At 43.9% G+C, this 16,982-nt stretch overlaps 1 protein-coding gene across 2 annotated transcripts in view; it reads left to right on the top strand.

Moving 5' to 3' along the window:
* WASHC5 (WASH complex subunit 5) overlaps nucleotides 1-12,299 on the top strand; it is a 47,394-nt gene extending 35,095 nt beyond the window's left edge. The window contains exons 24-29 of one of the 2 annotated variants that reach the window (XM_082235495.1): nucleotides 3,317-3,420; nucleotides 4,426-4,555; nucleotides 5,387-5,483; nucleotides 7,050-7,203; nucleotides 9,506-9,593; nucleotides 10,633-12,299. In XM_082235495.1, coding sequence (XP_082091621.1) covers nucleotides 3,317-3,420; nucleotides 4,426-4,555; nucleotides 5,387-5,483; nucleotides 7,050-7,203; nucleotides 9,506-9,593; nucleotides 10,633-10,689 — 630 coding nt within the window. In that variant the 3' untranslated portion in view covers nucleotides 10,690-12,299. Of the gene's footprint in view, nucleotides 1-3,316; nucleotides 3,421-4,425; nucleotides 4,556-5,386; nucleotides 5,484-7,049; nucleotides 7,204-9,505; nucleotides 9,598-10,632 lie in introns of both variants that reach the window. The other variant, XM_082235496.1, reaches the window with a different exon arrangement.
* The last annotated feature ends 4,683 nt before the right edge of the window (nucleotides 12,300-16,982 follow it).

Genomic DNA, 16,982 nt, shown 5'->3' with positions numbered 1-16,982 from the left:
CACGGTGTTCTCCCTGTCTGGCTCCTCTACTTATTCTCCCAGCATTTTGCCAGCCGTCGCCCAAGCTCTTCAAAGTCTTCCCCATCCCCGCCTTCTGCTAATCTGTAGGATTATTTCTAATTGCATGGGTTTGTTTGTTTGTTGCAAAAACCTAAGCAGCCATGAACGTGTCTAGCAACCGGGCCCTCGGTTGTTGTGCTCTGTCTGCAGGCTTTCCACGGGCACCTGCCTGGCCTCTGTGCAAGCAAGATGCTATGGTAGATGAGCCTTTGACCTCATCCAGCAGCCCTGCTCTTGTCTGGCTGCGATACTGCTGAAGAAGACCAAAATGGGGCTTGCTGGAAAGGCTGCGGAGAGAGAGACGCTCATATAACACCGGTCCTGAGAGACCTGCATTGGCTCCCAGTACCTTTCCAAGCACAATTCAAAGTGTTGGTGCTGACCTTTAAAGCCCTAAACGGCCTCAGCCCAGTATACCTGAAAGAGCGTCTCCATCCCCATCATGTAGTGATCAGGTGGGATTGCTATGAGGAATTATAACAAATATAGAGTAAGAAGAAGAAGAGTTTGGATTTGATATCCCGCCTTTCACTCCCTTTAAGGAGCCTCAAAGCGGCTAACAATCTCCTTTCCCTTCCTCCCCCACAACAAACACTCTGTGAGGTGAGTGGGGCTGAGAGACTTCAAAGAAGTGTGACTGGCCCAAGGTCACCCAGCAGCTGCAGGTGGAGGCGCGGAGATGCGAACCCGGTTCCCCAGATTACGAGTCCACCGCTCTTAACCACTACACCACACTGGCCATCTGTGTCAGCAATGAAAGCATTGCGTTGACTGGGTTTAAACTATTTTGATATGATGTTTGATCAGTCCACACCTCTGCTTCTTCAAATCCCACAACCCTCTGCATCTCTGGCCATTTCTTCTACTGTCCATTTCTCTTGCTTGACAAGTCACGTACACAGCCAGGTGCCAGTTGCTGCATCATACATCCTGGGCTACGAAAGATAGTGGGTGGCTTCTTTGAAGTAGCCTTTCCGATGTGTTAATCTCAGGATGTCAATCTTAGGGCCTGGAAATAGTTTCACAGGAAGGTGATAAAGATGCCTATCTCCTTGCCATCCTTCTTATATATATTGCTTGTTTATGATCTCCGGGGTTGTTGGATGCACTCCTTTGTAGTTCTGTTTTGTTTACCCCAGAAATATGCGTTCTTAATTAGTTTTGGTAGTTTAACTTTGTCCCCATGTGGGGTTTGTTGATATGCGCAGAAGAAATCTGATTGGTTCTTACGAACACACTGTAAAAGTTCTTTTGTGAATAAAATGACCTGGGCCGAGGGGACAGACACAGATTATTATACGCACCCTTCCCAGAGTCTTGCTGGTTCAAGCCTCTGTGTATTCTGTGTATTCTTATTAATCAGAGTTCAATCCTTCCTTTACTTTGAGAACGCCTCACCATCATTCAACCCAGACACTGAGGTCCAGCTCCAAGGGCCTTCTGGTGGTTCCCTCACTATGAGAAGTGAGGTTACAGGGAACCAGGCAGAGGGCCTTCTCGGTAGTGGCACCCGCCCTGTGGCAATAAGCAGCTATCTTACTTTTAAATGACATCTGAAGGCAGTCCTGTTTAGGGAAGCTTTTAATGTTTAATGCTGTACTGTGTTTTTAATATTCGGTTGGGAGCAGCCCAAAGTGGCTGGGGAAACCCAGCCAGATGAGCGGGGTATAAATAATAAATTATTATTATATTATTATTATCTTCATGCATGGTGGAGTTGCACGTAGCTAAGCTCCTTTTGGGAAAAAGTGTTCCACATTACTTCCAAAATTACGCATCTGTCTCTTCCACCCAATTCAGCTCATGTTATCATTAGACTCAAATCTAAACAATAACCTTAAATGCAGAGACTTAGCATTTTTTCTGTTATCAGCATCCTGATTAGCAATAGCCCGATACTGGAAACAGTCTGTATAAATCCCCACTGGAATCTGGCCAGGTAATATTTGGAATGTGGCTGTCGGAATGCCTTACTCACCATAGAAGGGTAATTAATGGCACTTCAAAGGCTTGGCTTCAAATCTTTACAATTGAGACACAAGATATTTTTATTCCACCCATGACAGAAGAATCTGTAGAGAGGGTATTTGAATTGACGGTGCATAAATAAATGTATTGCTTCTGTACTGTGTACTGCGTAAGAAACTTAATAAGAATGGTACTGCTGGACAAGTTACTGTAGTTTGATGTTGTTCTTGTATGAGGCGTTCTCAGAGTAAAGGAAGGATTGAACTCTGATTAATAAGAATACACCCAGAGGCTTGAACCAGCAAGACTCTGGGAAGAGTGCATATAATAATCTGTCTCTCCACCCCCTGGCCCAGGTCGTTTTATTCACAAAAGAACTTTTTACCGAGTGTTTGTAAGAACCAATCAAATTTCTTCTGAGCATTTCAACAAACCCCACGTGGGGACAAAGTTAAACTACCAGAACTAATTAAGCACACATATTTCTGGGGTAAACAAAGAACAGAACTACAAAGGAGTGTGTCTGGCAACCCCAGAGATGATTGCCAGAACAGGCAATAAACAGGCAATATACATGATAAGGAGGATGGCCAGGAAGGCAGCGATCATTATCACCTTCAGGTGAGATCTGTTTCCTGGCCCAAAGATTAACATCCTAAGATTAACATATCAGAAAAGCTACATCAAAGAAGCTTGCCCACTATCTTTGATGGCCCAGGATGCATGCCTGGTGAAGCAAACTGGCAACTGGGCTGTGTACGTGACTTGTCAAGCAAGAGAAATGGACAGTAGAGGAAATGGCCAGAGATGCAGAGGGTTGTGGGATTTGATCAGAAATGATTGTCAATGAATCAAACCCAGTCAACACAATGCATTCATCGTGGACACAATGGCTTGATGCATATTTTATAATTCCTCATAGTAATCCCACCTGACCCCACACTCTGGATATTTGCACTCCTACACTTGAATTTACATGAAAACTGCTTTATTCGTGGGGCATAGGAATTCGTCCATTGTTGTTTTTTTCAAAATATAGTCCGGCCCCCCACAAAGTCCGAGGGACAGTGGACCGGCCCCCTGCTGAAAAAGTTTGCTGACCCCTTATAACCTCACCCCTTTTAACTGGTGCTTGGTAAACCCTACTTTGGAAAGACAAGATGTTTGCTGCAATGAAGTTTGTTTTTCACTCCTTCCTTGTGATGAGCTCCTTAAGTTCTTTCTTTCTTTCTTTCTTTCTTTCTTTCTTTCTTTCTTTCTTTCTTTCTTTCTTTCCCTCCTTCCCCAGGTTGGCCAGATGCAGATTCTGAGACGGCAGATCGCCAACGAACTTAACTATTCCTGCAGATTCGACTCCAAGCATTTAGCAGCTGCATTGGAGAACCTTAATGAGTAAGAATCAAAGCTCCTTGAGGATCACTGGCTGGTTTCGCCAGGATGATAATGGCCTGTGCCATTTTACAGGCAAAAATGGTTGCATGCAGAATGCGCTGCATTTTGGGATGGAACAAGGGCTGGGGGGGGGGGACCAGGTCACAGTTTCATAGACTCAAAACCCATTGGAGATTTCTTTGCATCCCACGTCCTGTGAATCGGGGAAAAGCTGTCAGCCCAAGATATTCTGAGTGAGATGCAATCCCCACCCAATTTTTTGTAGCCAGAACCTTTTGCAAGGTCTATATTCAGTATCATTGAAAAGACTCTTACTTGTTTTGAAGATCCAACGGCATCTCAAGACAGCTTACAGTGAGGGGAGGATGAAATAAGGCTAATATTAAAAACTAGAGTTTTTAAAGTGCTGGTCCTAGCTGGGTGGGGTGGGGGAAAGGTTAATTTGAGGCAGCAAAATATCTTGGGCTGCTCACTCTTTCCCCATATAAAGTTGGGTTAAAATCCAATGAAGAACCAAAAATACTCTAAAGGCTGTGGATTGTGGGAAAGGCGTCCCTATTGAAAGAGAACATTCTGATTCAGAGGTTCCCATTTTTAATTGCAAACCAGAAAAAAGTCTCTCTTTTTTTGGTTAAAAATATAACCTTAAATGATCAAAAAAGAAGACCTCACCTGTTTATGGAAAGTAATCCGATGTTTCACGTATTTGGCATAACCGCTTCTCTGCCTGTTCTTGGGTGGGTGGGTGTTCAAAATAGCATTTGTGTTGTCGGTGAAACCCTCTCCTTGGCTGACTCTTGTTTCCCTCCTGCCTTGCCACCCCTCACCCAAGCTGGTGAGACTTTAGGAGGCTTCGTTTGCACATTTTCAAGCAGTGAGGACTAGATACTTGAGTTTTTGAGACAATGGGTACTACGCTTGTGGGTGCTGCGATCTCGCCTCCACAGCTTGTCTTTGTGAGTGATGGTTATTGAGAGTGGCTCTCTCTTCCTGTTGCCCTTCTAGAGCAATCCTGGCTGACATAGAGGCCCATTACCAGGATCCCTCATTGCCTTACCCTAAAGAAGACAACACTCTTCTGTATGAGATCACAGCCTACCTGGAGGCAGCCGGAATTCACACCCCGCTGAATAAGGTGATGTGGTTTTCCTTTCATGAGAGAATCATTCCCTCTCACTTCCAGCATTCAGAGTGTGGGTCTCAAGGTTTATGTAGTCTAAATGGAACTTTTTAAAAAATAATAATCTTTATTAATTTAAATTACACACACATACAAAGAATTTTCAGTCTCATACTATAAAAAGAAAATTAAAATACAATTAAGAAAAAAGAAAATACATCAAAAAGAAAGAAGATAAAACAGATTTATGTGCATAAAAAAATACTTAATCTTCCTAATTAATACTTAAATAAACACTTAAATAAAAAAGACCACAAACGAGTCTTCCAATCATTGTACTGCATATACTGTCGTTGCTTTTCCCCGCACAGTTTTATATTCTTTAATATTGTCCCCGTCTACTCCACAAACGGTATTTGTTGTGTTTACAAGTATCACTCAAGTTCTGCTAATATGGTGTGGTTGGTACAATATGATCTTATATAATCCTTAAATATTCTCCATTCTCCAAATATTTTCTGGTTCAATACTCCTCTAACTCTTCCCGTCAGTTTTGCTAGTTGTAAATATTCTAACGTGAGTATGGGACTTAACATGAAATGGAGCTTAACATGTGAATGTGAGTGTTGTTAACTGTTAGTTGTAGTGCATTAAAAATAATAATCATATTTTTGAACTTTGTGAGTTTATGGCCGCATACGCACGATACAGTTAGAGCACTATGATACCACTTCAAAGAGTCGTGGCTTCTTTAAACCATAGGGTCAGTAATACAAAAATCCTAATAAAATAGATAATATTAATGTTTTCCTCTTCCTCCCATCTTTTTTTTTATTTCCTTTCTAGATCTACATAACTACAAAACGATTGCCGTATTTTCCCATCGTGAACTTTCTCTTTCTGATTTCCCAGTTGCCGAAACTTCAGTACAGTAAAAACCTAGGTATAGTATAACTCTTTTTTCCCTCTGCTCACCCCCTTGTTTTTTCATGAGCTAAGACTGTAAGCGTGGACAACTCACAAAGAGCTTTCATTTTAACTTTGGCAAGCTTGCAAGTATAACGGAATTCCCTTCGTTGTTCATTATGTCCACCTGTAAATGAACCTGCTTGCTTTGAGCTGCGTAATTTTCTTCTTAGGGCACCATTGGAAAGCTTGCGAGGGCCTCCGAATAATTGCTTCGCAGCTTTAATTGATCCACATTTTCAGAAGATACACTTACTGATTTACTTTAGGGCACCCTTATTTTAAAAAGGAAGGGGGGAAAGCCAGGAAGCTGCCTCTTATCGAGTCAGGCCATTGGAGCATCTAGATCTGTTTTGCTTACACTTTTTGACAGAGGCTTACAGAAAGAAATCTTTCACCCACCCACCGACCCACTCAAAGATGATAATAATGATTTGCTTCTTGTATCCCACACATCTGACTGGGTTTCTCAAGCCACTCTGGGTTGCTCCCAACAGAATACAGTGGTACCTCAAGTTACATACGCTTCAGGTTACAGACTCCCCTAACCCAGAAATAGTGCTTCGGATTAAGAACTTTGCTTCAGGATGAGAACAGAAACTGTGCTCCAGCAGCACGGCGGTAGCAGGAGGCTCCATTAGCTAAAGTGGTGCTTCAGGTTAAGAACAGTTTCAGGTTAAGAACGGACCTCCAGAACGAATTAAGTACTTAACCCGAGGTACCACTGTATATAAAAATGCAATGGAACATTGCATATTGAAAACATCCCCTATACAGTCATACCTCAGGTTGAAGTTGCTTCAGGTTAAGCGTTTTTGGGTTGCGCTCTGCGGTGACCCGAGAGTAACTGAACGCGTTACTTCTGGGTTTCGCTGCTCGCGCATGCGCAGACGGTCAAAATGACGCCATGCGCAGAAGCGGTGAATCGCAACCCGCGCATGCACAGACGCGGGTTGTGTTCGCTTCAGGATGCGAACGGGGCTCCCAAACTGATCCTGTTCGTATTCAGAGGTACCACTGTACAGGGTTGCCTTCAGATGTCTTATAAAAGTCAGGTAGTTGTTTATTTTATTGACATCTAGTAGGAGGGTGTTCCACAGGGCAGGGCACCCCGTTGCGGTGATTCAAACCGCTGACCTTCTGATCGGCAAGCTCTAGGCTCTGCGGTTTAACCCACAGCGCCACCCGCATCCCACTGGCATCTGCTAGTAGCTTACCGCTATCTGCCCTGCCGAATAGTTTTCCTTTTCAAGATGACCAGAGGATGACCAGAGGATGCAAATGGTTCCACGTAGGTGCCATCTTTATATCGCTTCACACGACGGCCGTCTTCAAGTCACAAGCCATTTGTTTTGGCCCAGCTGATAGTGGGATTTCCCCCATGTTGGTTTTGACAGCAAGGAAATGAAGACCTGCTTCCCCCTGACCCACAAGGGGTGAGCCCCCACAGAGAGAAGAATTCGGAGCGGCCTCCACAAGGTGGCTGGTTTTTTGGGATGCACCATCCCTAAGAAATGTCTCCTCTTTCTCTGTTTCCCTTCAGGGATGGTGTGCAGGAAGCCGGCAGATCCCATTGACTGGCCGCCGCTGCTGCTGGGCTTGCTCACTCTGCTGAAGCAGTTTCACTCGCGGTACACCGAGCAGTTTCTGGCCCTGATTGGCCAGTTCGTTCGGTCAATGATGGAGCAGTGCACAAGGTACTCCTGCTGCTTAGCTAGGGCCAACCTAATAAGGTAGAATCTGTCACACACATTCTTCTGTTTTGCGAATTTTATAGCGAAGAACGAGTTCAACTTATTTTACCGCTTCCATCACAATTTATACCCCTTCAATATTATTTGGAATCCTCCCCCGAAATTCTTCGAAAATACCTCCTGGAAGATTCCTCAAGCTCAATATCATATGAGGTGGCTAAATTTTGCACTTCAGTAATTAGGAAGCGTAAATCTCTTCTGTCGAATGGCACACTGCGAAGTTCCCTTGTGTAACCTTTTTTCTTTTCTGAGGTTGTCGTTGATTTCTTGTTGTTTGATCTTGTGGTGTTTAGTGTCACTGGCTCCGGCCAACCAGTGTGGTTCTCTCCCAGCATTTGGACTACAACTCCCATCATCCCTGACCCTTAGCCATGCTTGGCTGGGGTAGATGGGAATTGTAGACAAAGACAGCTGGAAGGCACCAACCACGATGGCTGTCCTGAAGCATTTCCATAAGTTGCCTTATTTCATTAGCCCTGACTGTTGTGTAGGATAAAGGCTGAGGAGGATAGGCTTTAAAGTGTTTAAGCAGAACAGCGCAGAGGAGGGCAACCAAGATGATCTAGGGTCTGGAAACCAAGCCTGATGAGGAACAGTTGAAGGAACTGGGTATGTTTAGCCTGGAAAAGAGGAGACTCTGAGGAGATGCTGTTGTTGTTTAGTCATATCCGACTCTTCGTGACCCCATGTCACAGTCCGCTTCATGGGTGATCAAAGTCCTGGCAGGGGAAGTCAGGACCGGGGGCAAGGTGGCAGGGTGGGAGCAGGAATGGGGGTCCAGAAGCCAGGAGTCAGGATGCCAGGAGTCTGAGGGTCAGAGAGCCTGGAGTCAAGAAGCTAAGGGTCCGAGGGTCAGGGAGCAAGGAGTCAGGAAGTCAAGGGTCTGAAGATCAGAAAGCAAGGAGTCACGAGACAAGGGTTCGAGGAGCAAGGAGTCAAGAAACCAAACGCAGCAAGGCAGGGAACGTGTTGCTGTGGCAAGAAGAAGAAGAGGAGTTTGGATTTGATATCCCGCCTTTCACTCCCTTTAAGGAGTCTCAAAGTGGCTAACATTCTCCTTTCCCTTCCTCCCCCACAACAAACACTCTGTGAGGTGAGTGAGGCTGAGAGACTTCAAAGAAGTGTGACTGGCCCAAGGTCACCCAGCAGCTGCATGTGGAGGAGCGGAGACGTGAACCCGGTTCACCAGATTACTTGACTACCGCTCTTAACCACTACACCACACTGGCTCTCAAAGAGCTGAAGGGAAATGCTGACCTTATATCCCTTCCCAGCTCGTGCCACCAGGTGCTGTGAGTTACCAATCAGCTTCACGCCTTGCCTCTCCAGAACAAACTTAGGAAGGCCCCAGTACTGGTCACAGGGCCTGGCTTCTGCACACACACCAGATACCCCATGGACCAGAACACGCCAGGCACTCCTGTCTTCCACTGCCTCCTGCAGTTTGGTCAAACTCATGCTGGTAGCTTCGAGAACACTGTCCAACCATCTCGTCCTCTGTCGTCCCCTTCTCCTTGTGCCCTCCATCTTTCCCAACATCAGGGTCTTTTCCAGGGAGTCTTCTCTTCTCATGAGGTGGCCAAAGTATGATATGAGATATGATAGCCATCTTCAAATATCTCAAGGGCTGTCACATGGAACACGGAGTATGCCGTACTAGGTGGGCGACTGACCTGATTCAGCAGGGCTGTTCTTACTCTTGTGGGCTTCCTGTTGACCACCATAGGGAAACAGCATGTTGGACCAGATTTGGGCTACGCAGCAAGCCTATGCTTCAGTTTGTTTTAGGTTTTGTAAAACAACAGGACTTTTCCCACCTGGCCTGGGTGGGATTGACTCCAGCTACAAAAGCTGAGGCTGCTGAACAGACTCATGGACTGGGGTACTCTTTGAGGAAATTTTTTTTGGGGGGTGGAGGTTATTGCTGTTATTGCTATTAAATTTTTTTTAATTAATTGTTTATTTTTAGATCCATCTTAACGATTTATGGCAAAGCGGCTCGATATGTTTGTGTACCTTTTGGTGTGCTTCGTTTTATTTTTCACGACTACTTTTGTTCTGTTTGGGGTTGTGTAAATCTCTCGCTGTTGTGAGCTGCCTCAAGCATGATTTGAACTATGGAAAGGCAGCATACAAATAAAATGAGGATAACTATGCCTTGTCCACAACAGTGTGACCACCTAATGATACTCTCTGTTGCTCCTGAACAATCCATCAAGGTTTTGGTTTTGTGTCTTGTCCACAGCCAGAAGGTCCCAGAAATGCCGGCCGATGTTGTAGGTGCCCTGCTCTTTTTGGAAGATTATGTTCGTTATACAAAGTTGCCGCGAAGGGTGAGTAAATAAAAGGTTTTGCTTTTCAGCTTGGAGATTGAAAGCACACAGAAAGCCCTGGAATAATTCTTTGCTGCGCATCCAGACTTTTGGGTTGCGTTTGTGCTTTGGATCAGACCTTGGTGCAAGTTGGACTTTCAAGACGTGGGTCACAGAGAATGTGTTTTGCATGAGTACATTGTACTTCATTGCTATGGCTAGTGGTTGATGCAAATAAAGATCCTTCTGATCTGATCTGTTTTGTATGTAGACATTCCCAGAAGCTGGATGGCATCTCCAGCTGCGGGTGGGAAAAATCGGGTAGAAGGGCAGGAGATCAGGGATTGAGAATCTTTGGACCTCCATCATCCCTGACCATTGGTCATGGGGACTAGGGCAGATGGGAGTTCAGAGCCCTAACAGCACATATCCAGTAACTTGAATTCTGTGTGGAATTGTCCACTGAGAATTGAGTAGGCCTTAACCAGTTGAGAAGTAACCTCTTGACAACGGGGTAGTCCCTTATCAGCCAGGTAGAACGTATGAACTGGGTGACCCCAATACATTTTGCCGCCTGAGGTAAAGGACGAGATGGCATCCTCCCCCTCCATTCCTGTGCAACAACTGACTGGAAGGGCAGCTGAATCGAAGTTCACGGAACACCTAAAGGCCTCAGGCCAGTTTAGAAGATACAAAGGCATCAGGAAGGTCTTCTTTCACATTCAGTAAAAGGAAAAGGAAATTGGACATCCGTGTGTATAATAACAACAACAACAATTTATTATTTATACCCCGCCCATCTGGCTGGGTTTCCCCACCTACTCTTGGGCGGCTTCCAACAAAGATTAAAAATACATTAAAAATGAATCTTCTTGCATCCAAATGGTGTCGTTACCTGCATTCTTGAAGAATGATTTGGAACACATCATATGCCTTGCCTTGCTGTCTTTGAAATTATTCTAATTTTCTCATGCATCCCTAGCCCTTGTCCTATTTGTTTTGCGGAAGTTGTTTCCTGCAGAGTTTTTTAAACCAGCCTTGGGTTCTTCTCTTCCTCCAGGTAGTTGAAGCTCATGTGCCTAGTTTCATTTTTGATGAGTTTCGAACAGTTATGTGAACGCCAGAGGAAAACCAACAGGCCTGCTCAGGGATTCACTAAACAAGAACGCAAGAGCAGATGGGAGGAAGAGGAGGAAAATAGCGCATCGCTTCAGAAGCGGCTTTTGCAGAAGCATACTTATGCCTACATTTATCTAACATAATAAACTGATACTAAACCAACTTTCCCTGGTGCCCTCCTGCTGTTCTGGACTGCCGGCTCCCAGTGGCTGATGGGAGTTGTAGTCTGAAGCAGCTGGTGGACAGCAAGCTACACTAAACCTTTTAAGCAACCCCATTTAAAAATCATGACGTCCTGCTCAGCTGATGGTTGCATATGTGTATTTTGTACTTTTAACCTGCAATGTTGTACACTATTCCTTTATGTACAAAAATCATTCGGTTTATGTTCTTAGCAGTTTGTGGACATAGAATGACTTTTTTGTATAGCGATTAAAAGAATGATATTGAAATAAGGAGCTCTGGAATATTTGAATAATCCAACATGGTTTCCTTAACTTGGGGTTATCCTTTGGGCAGATTAAACACATGCAGAAAACCAATTGTGAGGCACACAACTGCTTTGATCATCCTTGAACCTTCCTGCCACACCAGTGTGACGCAGCACACCTTTTGAGAACCACAGGGTTCTTGTGGGCCGGCACTAGAACCTTTTGACAGCTGAGACCCCTGCTAAACTAAGGTTTACCGTATTTTTTGCTCCATAAGATGAACCTAGTTTTTAGAGGAGGAAAACAAGAAAAAAATATTCTGAACGAAACAATGGATGTATGATTTTTGTGGTTCATGCTGTGGCCACAGACATGATATGTGATTTGACGGTGAGTTTGGGCTAGCCCAATGCAAAAATCCTGAGGATCCATGTGGATCCGTACTTTGTAACCACATTTTTGCACAATTAAGGCCCCACAAAACAGTGGATGCATGATTTTTTTGGTGCAGGCTGTAGCCATGGACATGCTATGTGATCTGATGGTGAATTTGGGGTGATCCAATGCAAAAATCCTGAGGATCCATGTACTTTTACCTTCCCCATTCCCAGGCAGCCTCCTTTATTGCTAGTGTCCCTTATCTCCCTCCTGGTCACTTGCTGATCAGCTGCTCAGCGGCTTCGTTTCAACACCCCCACCCCTCTTTCAAAAAAAAAAAAAAGCATGATTGGCTTTTCACCCCTGGGCAATTCAGCTCCAGGGACCACACATTCCCTCCATAAGACATTTCCCCTTACTTTTTAGAAGGAAAAAAGTATGTCTCATGGAGCAAAAAATATGGTAGTTAAGTGGTGAGTACTTACACAACTTCAATGCTTTTGTGTGCAAAGCTTTGCAAGTGAGGAGGACAGGAAGAAAACCAGAACAACTTGGTCCCACACCTGTGACCTTATTGATCCCACCTACATGACCTCCTTGGCCTCTGACCGCCCAACCAGGTCCAGGGTCTACCAGCCACCACTGGTGTTCGGATCTGGCTGGCCTTGAAAACTCCAATGTTCTTCTGGGTTCCTTGCTAGGCACAAAACTTGGAGGAAGTCTTTTCTGGCAAGAGCTGCTTTTGAGAGCTGGTGTTGCCTTTTTCAAAGAGGAAATAAAGCTTGTGTGTGGTTTCTGACTTCTTTTGACTGGTCTTCTGTTTACAGCTTTCCTTGTTTAGAAAGATTGTTCTGGCTTTTATTTTAGGTCAGGCATAGGCAAACTCGGCCTTCCAGATGTTTTGGGACCACAACTCACATCATCCCTGACCACTGGTCCTATTAGCTAGGGATCATGAGAGTTGTAGTCACAAAACATCTGGTGGGCTGAGTTTGCCTATGCCTGTTTTAGGTCTTATTTTACTGGTTGGTTGTGTTAGGCAATCTAAATCAAAAGCAGCTTTTCAAAAGAGTTAAAGGAGTAATTCCCACTTCGTCCAGCAAGACTTGCATCCAGGTGAACATATATAGGATTGGATTGTAGGATAAACTACACAGAAGCGCAACTAATGTCTTATCTGAATAGTATCTTGGTTCTCTCCGTTTTAATAAGATGAAACACAGGGAATTAAGTGATGCAAGAGAAGCTTACACATGTTCTATAATGGCTCACCAGACAGCTTATTATGGTTATTAATTAAATTTGTATACTGCTCTTCATCCGTAGAGCTCAGGGCAGTTCACAACATAAAAATGCAATATAAAAACGCAAATTGCATAACAAAAACAACACAAAACACACAAAAGAACAGCTCCCTCCCCTTTAGCAATGCCACCCCAATTACAGTTTAAGGGATGAAATGGACTTGGAAGAATATAAACTTCCTATTTGGGCATTTTGAAACATCTGTTAAATGGAATCACAGGCAGGATTAAATTTTGAGCAGTGGGTGGAAAATAAAATACAGTCGCAATGAAAGAACTCTGGAATAGAACAGTGTGCCCTCGCCACTCTGGGCAGCTTCCAAAATATATAAAACCGTAATAAAACATTAACTTTCCGATACAGAGCTGCCTTCAGATGTCTTGTGTAGTTCTTTACCTCCCTGACATCTGATGGGAGGGTGTTCCACAGGGCAGGTGCCACCACCGAGAAGGCCCTCTGCCTGGTTCCCTGCAGCTTCACTTCTCAGAGTGAGGGAACTGCCAGAAGGCCCTTGGAGCTGGACCTCAGTGTCCAGGCAATGGGGGTGGAGATGCTCCTTGAGGTATACTGGGCTGAGGCTGTTTAGGGCTCTAAAGGTCAGCACCGTCTGATGAAATAAATTCTTGGCCTAGTCTTTTGTTTATTAACACCTTCCTGTGGAGCCTGGTCACATGTGTTTCTTGCAAACAAATTATGTCCAAATTTTCTTTCTTTAAAATATGAAAAATCCTTTTGCGTTTTTCCGGGGAATTTGCGCCATTAATGTTCCAACTGTACAGCTGTAGAGACATCCTGTATCAATCTGTTGTTGCTCTTTATGGGGCGTCTTCTTTTTTATCCAAATCCGAGGGTGCTGGCTCTTTTCCAAGCTCTGGTGGAGGCCAAAGAGCTGCTGCTCCTTTCTGCAAATCTTCTCCGTGGTCGTGTAGAAACTTCTGGCTGTCTTCTTTCGTTTTGATTTTAATCTTCTTTCCTTTGTAGTTGAATGATAAGCCTTGTGGAAACTCCCACCTGTACGGTATTCCGTTGCCTCTCAAAAGTCCAGCTAGGTCAGTGTAGTTAGATCTGAGATCCAATAGTTGTTTAGGGATATCCTTGTAAATTTGTGCTCTTCTGTCCTGGATCTCAAGTGCTTTGTTAAAATGTAGGTCAAGTAGCTTGTCTCTCTCCTGCTTAGTCCTTAAAATGATCAAACAGTCTCTAGGCCTGTCCTTCCTGGTAACTCTTCCCAGTCTGAATGCAGTTGTTATTTTAAAGTCTGTATCTTCCTTTATACCCCAGAATTTAGAAAATTCTGCTGTCAAGAAGCCGGTCAAATCCTCTTTCTCAATCTCTGGGATAGAGCGTAATCTTAAATTATTTTCCCTGTTTCTCAGTTCCACCAAAGACAGGTAGGCCTGCTGGTCGCTGATATGTTTATGGAGCGGCCTTACCTCTCCTTTCAATTCATCCACTTTCTGAATTGCTTGACCTGCTTTTTCATTCGCAGCCTCGGCCAATTTCCGATTTTCAGATGTAGCGTCCTTTAGATTCCCAATGTCTTGTGCATGCTTAGCCACCTGTTCAGAAAGTTTGGTAATTGAAGATGTGGCTAAGTCAATTTTTGCCGTTTGGTCATCCACTTTTTTATTCAAAATTGCAAATTGTTGTAACATTTCCTCTAAAAGAGTGCTAGAACCCCCAGCTGCCATATCCTCAGTTGTTGACTGTTTAGCTTCCTTAGATGGGGTTGTTGTTGATGGTACAACTCCCTGTAAAACAGCAGGGACTGAAGATCTACGAGCCTGAGAGATCAGAGTTGTTTGTACCAATTGGCCTTTCCCTGCTTTCGACGCAGCTCTTGTTTTTGGTGGGCCACTCATTCCACACCTGTCTTTGGATTCAAGGTCAGGCTGTCAAGAATTCCATGGGAAAGACAGGCTTCAGAGTAAATAACCAAACCACAGAGAGTCAAAACAAAGTTGGTTCTCAGGAAATTGTAAATCCCAAACTCCACTAGGGGGAGTATTGTTACAGTTCAGGAAAGAAGAAACAAAGTTTCAGTCGCCATTAAAGTTCCTGCAGTTAAATTAATTAACAATAGTCCTTAGAGAAGACCTTTTCCCTCTGGCAGAGCCCTCTCAATATTGCCACAATAGTTTCTCTGGAGGTGCAAGATACAGTTATTTAGTTGTATCCACCAGTAATGCCTCTAAGTATCCATTTCAACTTGTATATGTATCCGCAAAACAGCCTTTTGCCCCCTGCAAGCCCGGGACTGGGGTTTTTAAAGTTTTTAAAGTCCAGCAAAGGAGAGGGTCCCCAAGTAGAATGAACACAATAGCAAGAAGAATAAAGATAACTTGCCTTTCCCTTCAGTTTCCAACTTCACCAGACGTATGATACTTCCCGTTTTAAAACCCTTTTATATTGCTTCCAGCTTGTCAGTTCCTTTGCCTTTGATCACTAAGCACCACCGGGAGACGGACTTCCTTTTTCTCGTCTCCCGCTTTCAGCCAAATTCATAAATTTGTAATCCAATTTCAAACAACTCTTACTCACGAGTAGTTGATTTGTAATCCAATATTAAAGAAGAAAGGTCGGCGCTCATCCGTAACAGCCGTGCGGCTTCACTCCCGCAGAAAGAGCGATGAATCCACAGCACCGCTTCCCCTCCGCGCTTCCGGAGCCCCTTACGGGGTTCCTTCTTCGTTTTGGGGGTCGCTCTGGGTGCCCGCCGGATCCCACGGCCACGAGCTCACTCTGCTCGTGGTTTATCTTAGTGGGTCGTCGCTTTGCCGCAGCGAACGACCCTTTCTTGAATTGTAAAATAACACAACAGGAAATTGAGGATGCCATTCAGAACATGCAGCTAGGCAAATCTCCAGGCCCGGATGGACTCACCTCCAAATATTACAGGACGTTAAAAGATTTCTTGATACAACCATTAATGGAGGTTTGCAATCAGATTATGGGGGGAGGGAAGGCACCAGATACGTGGAAAGAAGCATTCATCACATTGATACCCAAAGTGGAAACTGAAAAGACCCAACTCAAGAACTATCGTCCCATCTCACTCCTAAATGTGGATTATAAAATATTTGCAGATATGTTGGCTAATAGATTTAAAAAAGTTCTAAACGAAGTAATACACAAGGACCAAGCTGGCTTTCTCCCAGGTAGACATTTGTTTGATAACACTAGGAATATTATCGATATTCTGGAACTTTTACAAACAAATATTAACACCAAAGCAGTTTTAATTTTTATTGATGCGGAGAAGGCCTTTGATAATATTTCTTGGAAATTTATGAAGAAAAATTTGGAAGGGATGGGAGTGGGAAGGGGGTTTGAGAATGGAATAGAAGCAATCTATTCAGAACAAAAAGCTAAGTTGATAGTGAACAATGTGGTGACAGAAGAACTTCATATTGAAAAAGGAACACGTCAGGGGTGCCCCCTTTCCCCTTTATTGTTTATTTCGGTCCTGGAGGTTTTGCTGAACATGATAAGGAAGGATCGGCTGGTGCAAGGAATCCGGGTCGGAGCGAAACAATATAAACTGAAAGCATTTGCAGATGACTTGGTTTTAACATTACAGGAGCCAGAATCTAGTACAAAAAGAGTTTTGGAATTGATTCAGAAATTTGGTCGGGTGGCGGGTTTTAAGTTGAATAAACAAAAAACTAAGGTGTTAGGGAAAAATCTGACAGTTAATGAAGCAGAGGGGTTTCAGAAGGAAACAGAACTAAATATTGTTAAAAAAGTGAAATACCTGGGGGTCAATCTTTCTTCCAAGAACTTGAATTTATTTAAAGATAATTATGAGAAATGTTGGTCAGAAGTGAAAAAAGATCTAGAAATTTGGTCAAGATTGAAATTATCCTTGTTAGGCCGAATTGCAGCTATAAAAATGAACGTTTTGCCAAAAATGTTGTTTTTGTTCCAAGCCTTGCAGATTGTGGACAGAGTGGATTGTTTTGGAAAGTGGCAGAGGGATATCTCTAAATTTGTCTGGCAGGGCAAAAAGCCCCGAATAAAGTTTAAAATACTAACTGATGCAAAGGAGAGAGGGGGGTTTGCCCTGCCGGACTTAAGGCTATACTATGAAGCTGCGGCCTTCTGCTGGATGAAAGATTGGATTCTGTTAGAAAACACTGATGTCCTAGATCTGGAAGGCTTTAACAATTCGCTAGGT

This window comes from Podarcis vaucheri (genome assembly GCF_965113315.1).
Source record: "Podarcis vaucheri genome assembly, chromosome: 8".
NCBI lineage: Eukaryota > Metazoa > Chordata > Lepidosauria > Squamata > Lacertidae > Podarcis > Podarcis vaucheri.
This window is presented reverse-complemented; position numbering and strand designations above follow the sequence as displayed.